The sequence below is a fragment of the Halyomorpha halys genome, unplaced genomic scaffold, assembly GCF_000696795.3.
Source record: "Halyomorpha halys isolate HHAL.00 unplaced genomic scaffold, Hhal_1.1 Scaffold908.1, whole genome shotgun sequence".
Classification (NCBI taxonomy): domain Eukaryota; kingdom Metazoa; phylum Arthropoda; class Insecta; order Hemiptera; family Pentatomidae; genus Halyomorpha; species Halyomorpha halys.
This window is the reverse complement of record NW_027115706.1, coordinates 159,000-166,510: the sequence shown is the minus strand read 5'-3', so window position 1 is coordinate 166,510 and position 7,511 is coordinate 159,000. Positions and strand designations below refer to the sequence as shown.

Genomic DNA, 7,511 nt, shown 5'->3' with positions numbered 1-7,511 from the left:
TTTATTAATAGTATGGTAATTTTTTTAAAAATAATTCCTTTGGAATATCTGTTTTTTTCCCTCTAAATTAACTTATATAAAGTGGAAACGTAATAAAACTCTAAAAAATTTGTTAAGTACAAAATACATATTATTGAATTTAAAAAAAAATCCACAATTAAAGTAAATATTTCATAATTGATTGTTATTAATATGACTAAAAGGGGGCATCAACATTTTGTTTGAAATAATTGAAAGTGATATTTCAAGAAAATTAAGCTGCAATATGAAAATAAAGAGCAGTTTATACATTTTAATTTTTTCTTTTTTCTTTTCTACTGGCAGCCCAATTAAATGGTATCACTGTTAATCTAATTATGGTAATCGAGGGTTTCCTGTGTTGACATGAACTTTTTTTAATATTAATTTCTTTTTAATTAATTAATTACATTAATTTATACATAAAATATTCAATACTACTGGTAATAATTATAATATAAAAAGTTAATTTTTAATGTGTTCCCTTTCTCTTATGATATTTAATAATATTAAAGCTAACTCTAAACAGACAAAGGAAAAGGCACCCATATTTAGAAGCTTTATTACAAAAGGTATATTGCAAAATCTGAGTTTATCAGAGTAATTAAGTGAGAGAAAGAGAAAAAAACAAAACATTTAAAATACTGAAGAAAAAAACATTCTAATAAGATATTAAAACCTGACCAAAATACAAACTACCTACTGTAGCATCACTATATCACTCAAGATATTTTTTTTTCAAAATACAAGGCAAGCAGTTTTTTTTTGTTGTTTTTTTATCACAAACAGTATGAGCTTTTAATTGTAATACTTGTAATGAAACATATTCATATACACGTCAAGTTTACACAGAAGTTTAATCCATAAGTAGCTCCTTAAAATCATAAAAATTTAAAAACATTTCCAAAAGCAGAAAAACAATTGCAACTACCCTACACCGTGGAATGCAATTAAAAAACTTTAGGCTTGCAAAAAGTTAAATTTTAAATTTAACTTATAATTCCTTATAGTGCGATTTGAATTTTACCATTGGTAATATCTTCAATAAATAAGTTTATACTATAGTAAATATTTAAATATAATAACATACAATAATTTCATAATATAACATTTCAAATATCACAGGGTTTGATTCGATTGTTATTTCACCAATTCATTTGGGAGGTTGAAGAAAAAATTGGAAACGTAATTTTTTTTTAAATAATAACTTTTTTGTTCGGAAATTTTCCAACTTGACTAGATTTGACTATGCCATAAATACATGAAAATAGAGACTAGCAATTTCAACCATAAAATTTAAATCAACAATAATATTTATGAGAACAGGTGAACTAAATATATGTATATATAATGCAGAATTCAGTAACAATTAACAATGCCATCTGATATAAAAATTTCCAAAATTTAACATAACATTTTTTTTAATGTGCAAATCAAACATGTGATTGAGCATGAGACAACAATTTTATTACAAAAATAAATTTCCAAGAACATACTCCTGTACTCAATAGAAGTTTGTTCCTTCAATATTTTTAGATCTAGTTGGAATTAAAATATCTAGAGCTAAAGTCCTTTGAGCCGTTGGATTTAAAGGACATAATACTAAAAGCTCTTCAGTAAGGAATATGGAGGCAACAATAATTTGGTATAAATATTAAAACTTCTATAAAGTAAATTTATATAATATGCAAGCAACAGCCATTAAGAAGATTAGTTGATATGTTTTGAAATTCATTTCACCTGCTCTCAAACTAATTTCTACAATACAATGAAACTAAAACTTATATGGCATAAAAATCACAGAACATTTAACAAAGACACCAATCAAACATTGGCATTTAAAATGTTTTAAGTAGAATCAAACGTCTATTTAACATAAACACAACTTATTAAACGTTTTATAAAAAACTATGTATATATATAAATGATTAACAAAAATTAATACATAGTTTCTGATTTTTATATTTTTACTCAGGGTCGTCACATGGGTGGGTCAAACGGGAGGGAGTTATGGAACCCATAGGTTGGGGACAAAAAAAAAACAACAGTATAATATTGTTTTTTAAAATTACAAGTTGACCAGAGATTCAAAATTTTTCGACCTTTGAGGAAATAGGCTAATGGACAATTTGGGGAAATATGAGGAGGCACCTGTCCAGGGCACCTCCAACCCACGTCACAGCCCTGCTTTTACATAAAATATTATATGGATTAATATAACATTAAAGAAAGTAATGTGTTAACACAAAACTTTCTTAAAACAAATATTGCATATGGTGTATACATTTACTCCTTACTTGTTATCTTGCTGAAAAACTAATAATTCAGATAAGAAATAGATTCTAAAACAATACAAATTATTTGTTATTGAACAATAAAAATTATTTTTATCAACAATAAAAATTACCTATTTGTTTGATCATAAATTGGAAGAAAAAAATTAACAAAATTATTTAAACAACTTAGTTATTTTGAAAGATTCCATACTTTTTAAACATAAATATATTAAAGAGTACAAAATCTTTAAAAAATAAATATAGTTTTGTGTGTGTATGTGTATGTCTATGATAAAAGAAAGCTATAAAAACCATATTAATTTATGATAATAATAAAAAAATATATTTTGAATGATAGATAATTTAAGCTGAACTCTTTTTCCAATCTCGATAAAATAGAATTGAAGACAGACAGAAGTACATATTTATAATATATATACTAAGCTCTAAGTAATTAACCAAAAAGTAAAATTAACTTATTCACATTAAGTATTAATATAAAAATAAAATAAATAAATATTGGCCCAATTTGGGTAAATGTAGACACCAACAACAATAACTATTAATGCATCTATTTCCCTGTTATTTTTATTCATCTCCGAGTATTCTTATTAAACTAGTTGTCTTCATTAATAACTTATTAATGTATAACTTATTCATAAATAATAATAATAATAACTTAATTATATTTATGTTGGGATTCTGACTTATTTTTCTTAATGTTAAAAGACATTTGAATAAAAGAAATTGTGCATTATATACAATAAACAAATCAAAGAAAAAAATTGCTGGCCAACCTTAAAGAAGTCATAACTAAATAAATAGAAAATTCATCTTTAAAATAATAAAACTGTGGTTTCCAAATGTCAACCAAATCACTTCACGAAATCATGCTAATACGGCATTACTATTTTTTAAAAATCTCTTTCAAGTTCTTAATCTTTTTATTAGTGCTTCAAAATCTACCAAAAAAGAAATTTTAATGTACCAAGAAAAAATTTGTTTCATTAAGAAAATAATGTTGATATTAATTTATGGTAAGTGACTCCTGGTTAAAGACAAAGATTGTAATTAACAAACATTTTAACATAAACAAAATGATAACAATAATAATAAAGATAAAGTAAAATAAATGTTTAAATGCATGTTCTAAAAGGTATTCAATTCTGAAAAAATAAAATATGAATTTTGAAAAAATACTGTTATGTATGCATGCACAATGGGAAATATTTTATATCATTTGGATCTGAAAAACAAAACATAACTAAAAACAAATGAGCAGCCATATATTTGAATACACAAATGAACGTCTAATGAAGATATAATTCCAGAAGATTAAGTGGTTTAAATTTTCACTTTTTAATTCCTGGCTGAATTATTATAGAGAAAAAATAAAAAGTTTAATTCCAAGACTCAATAAAGTTTCAGTTCTCTAATAAAATAATCTATCTAGTAGTACTAGAAAAAATATTTAAATTAACATAACACTGTACTGTTTAATAATTTATCATTAAATTTGTAATATACGAATGTTAAATGTACTACGTGAATTAAAAAATAATTTTTTATTGGGAAAAATTTGTTATGTATTACAATATGAAATTTTTACCAATTACTTGTCATGATTGTGGAAAAATAGAATATTTATTGTTAAGAAATTATAAAATTATTAATAAAAATCTAAGTCATCTAGAGAATATGATGAATTAAATCTGTTATTGTTACTGTAAGTATACACCATAAGATATGTTCTAAAGCAGCATTTCTCTGACTAAACAAAAAGTTTATTGTAGAAACTACTAGAACTGTAAAACATTTTTACTTCAATATGGTGCATTACTTGTGCCATGAAGCCATTTTAAAGACTTAAATATAAAATATTACATATAAAAATTAAAATAAATAAATAGCATAACTAATGGCAAAAGAAAATAACTTGAAATACTATTATAATGAGGATGGCAAATCACGGCACTTCACAAAAATGTGAAAATGTTCTAACAACATAGCCTAATTTCACATCATCATTCGAACTGTCTGTACTATGTCTCAAACTGATAACTCGTCACTAATACATTTGTAATTCAAAGCACATTTATTTTTATTTTATCAAGCGGCCATTTGATATTTTTTTTATTGCTTTGTTAATGTCTTGTTTCTATAACTGTATATTCATTATTTACTTTAAAATAATTATCCCTTGTTAAGTTTATTTAGTGGAAATACATTTATTCAATCGAGTTTTCAAAAGAACAAAAACGTATATATATTTATATATTTATAATATTGAAAATTCAATTATAAATTATTAATTTCTAAAAAAGAAAATTTGACTTGCAAATCATTTCTGAACTGAAATTTGTATGAAGACTACTTATAAAAACAAAGAAAAAAATTGAAAGAAAATTAACAATCAAACAGTGAATACTATGAACATAAATTTAGCGCGGATTGTACTTCTTTTCCTTGTAGTTTTCAGCGAAGTGTACTGATCAGGGAGGTTCACCATGAGAAGGAAGTTTCAACAACCTTATTGCATTAATTTATAATATGCTTTAAATGATTCATTTTGTTACTATAATGGTTCAAGTACTATGATTTGCCAGTCCTACAATAAAACTCTAATCCTTCTGGAAAACACTAGCAGGCAAAAAATGAACAAACTAACAAAAAGAAAATAGAGAAGAAAAACTACAAACACAAACCTTGCATATTAATTTCTTTTTTTTAGGAAAAAGTTCCATTTTTATTAAAAATCTCATAACTTTTCTTAGTGAACCATTTAAAATATTTCAGCAATTATTTGTTGATAGTTTTAATTGGAGAAGATGGTCGGGGGGTGCGGTCAGCAAAAAGAACATATTTATGACCGCACTCCCCCGACCATCTTCTCCAATCAGTAATCTACAGTCAACTATCTAGGCCTCGTTGATAGTTTTAAAACTTTTATTATTTTTTAAATAATAGTTGAATTCATATTGTATTTTATTGAGATAAAACTAAAATCCCCAAAATAAAGTACTTTCCTACTCAGGATTGATTTTGAGTTAATTGATAAAAGTTTCATTACAATATCATAATATCTGATTTTTGTAATGATTAATAATGGTGATGGTAGGTTAATTTTACAAAATAGGAATATATTTACTAATGACTGGTCTGTTTACTAACCATTATCTCCATGGCTCAAATTCAAATTCAAATCCATTCTTTATCTTCTGTAAACCACAAAACAAAAAATAGGACTATACATGCACAAATAAATAGGATAACACATGCAAAAAACAAAAGCAAATAATACTGAAAATCAACCCAATCGTGTACACAAAAAAAAAAAAACTTGCACTGAACTCACTTAATGATAATAGAATCATTTTGTAAAAAAGAAAATTACAAAAGAAGAGGAGACACTACTAGGAAAATAAATGAAATCAGTAAATTACACACAAAATAAACTCTTATAATTTCCGTTTAAAAACAGCATAATATCACATCTTTGGGAAATTATTTCTCACTTAAAGAAAATGTCAAAAAGTCAAACTCGAAACCCAAATCCAGATGCATTTGTTAGAACAAAATAAAGAACTCAACTTCTTGAAAACAAAATTTTCCAGGCACATGAGTACTATTCTGTTCAAAGAACTTTTATGGAGGTTTTTCAAAATAATGTCTTATTTTATTAAATATTCTATTTCTTAATTTGGGATAACCATAGCTCTTTGGGTAATCCTTAAGTTGGTCAATTTGAAAAACTCAATTTTTAATGATAATTATAAAATTACTGATAAATATAAACACGAAACCATAGTAGAAGATGGCCAACATATTTTTTTCAAGCCTTATCTACAAATTCATAGAACAACCAACTTAAAAAAGATAAATGAGATTTTTAAGATAATAAAACTGTAGTAAGTATAAAATGTCTACAAACTAAATTACTGAGTCAATTAGCTAATTTGAATTTACTGAATCATATAGTTAATTTGAATTAACTGAGTCAAGTAGCTAATTTGAATTTTTTTAAACAGGATTTCAATGAGTTATAATTATTTTAAACTCATATAACTTGCTTTGTATATTTGAATGGATTATTATTATTATTAAAAAATTTTAATACAAGAAATCGAAAGATAAATTTCAAATAAAGGAAGGTATATTAAATCTATTCAAAATTTTAAAAAAGGATTTAAAAAATTAACAAATATTTACATAAAAACTAGCTTTAAATTCGTTGATCTATTAAGCCGCATTTGGTTGTCTTCTCGCTTCACTCTCGCAATAGTCTCATGTGTCACTAATAAAAATCTGTTAAAAGTTACTTCAGTGGCAAGTAACACAAAATGACCAATTATGGCCTCACAATCAGCTATTGCACAAATGTTTTCATCATATGATGACAATTTAATTTTCGATCCGATATTTCGAAATTATGAAAAGCCTTTGTAGTGAATGAAGAAAAAAATAAGAAAAATTGCATAAGCCGTAGGAAATGTTATACGAGCAATGACATCAATTGTTTTGGCGACTCGTATAGGATGCGGAGGTTCTTTCTTCCTCACCTGTTTGAATAAAAGAGAATTAAATAGATAAAGATTCATTAGATAGAAATTTAACAAACACAAAAATGTGAACATTGTGAAGCCATGCAACTGACACATAAAACCTTGGTACAATGAATCTGTGTGCTCAGAAGAACAAAGAAAATATTACTAGCAATTTTATAGATCAAGTTTGAAAAACACTAATTGACATAAAGACTAAAACCGTATTGTTAACAGAAAACAGATCATTCATGAGATTGAGTTAAACGATACGATTCTGCCGAGAACTCACCTCTAATGTAGAAAACGGCCCTGAAGTCACTGTCACGCAATTCTGTAATTTAAAATCTTTATTGCCTACCATTTTATATTAATACAAATCTTAAACTGACAAGTCTTGTTAAAATCTTTAGTAATATTTAACTACGTATGTTAATGTATGTTCCCAAATTTTATAAACAACTCGGAACATAAAGAAAGCAATATCAAAATAAAAATAGTTCTAGGAAAACAGATTAATAAGAAATTATTAGTTACTATTGCCCAGCTTTATAAACAAATACAATGCCTATAAAATTTACACTAGAAAATTTAATTTAAAATTTATCTGATAACAAATACATTTATTTCTATAAACTAGAAGTAGATAGTCTGGACTGCGATCAAGAAAAAAAAT

At 25.3% G+C, this 7,511-nt stretch overlaps 1 protein-coding gene across 5 annotated transcripts in view; it reads right to left on the bottom strand.

Annotated features, from left to right (window-relative positions):
- Positions 1 to 6,312: 6,312 nt before the first annotated feature.
- Positions 6,313 to 7,511, bottom strand: part of pHCl-1 (pH-sensitive chloride channel 1) — a 114,506-nt gene continuing 113,307 nt past the window's right edge. The window contains exons 14-15 of one of the 5 annotated variants that reach the window (XM_067052732.1): positions 7,128 to 7,169; positions 6,313 to 6,853 (exon numbers count right to left, since the gene is read on the bottom strand). In XM_067052732.1, coding sequence (XP_066908833.1) covers positions 6,722 to 6,853; positions 7,128 to 7,169 — 174 coding nt within the window. In that variant the 3' untranslated portion in view covers positions 6,313 to 6,721. The remainder of the gene's footprint in view (positions 6,854 to 7,127; positions 7,170 to 7,511) is intronic. The other 4 variants (XM_067052733.1, XM_067052736.1, XM_067052735.1 and 1 more) reach the window with 4 other exon arrangements.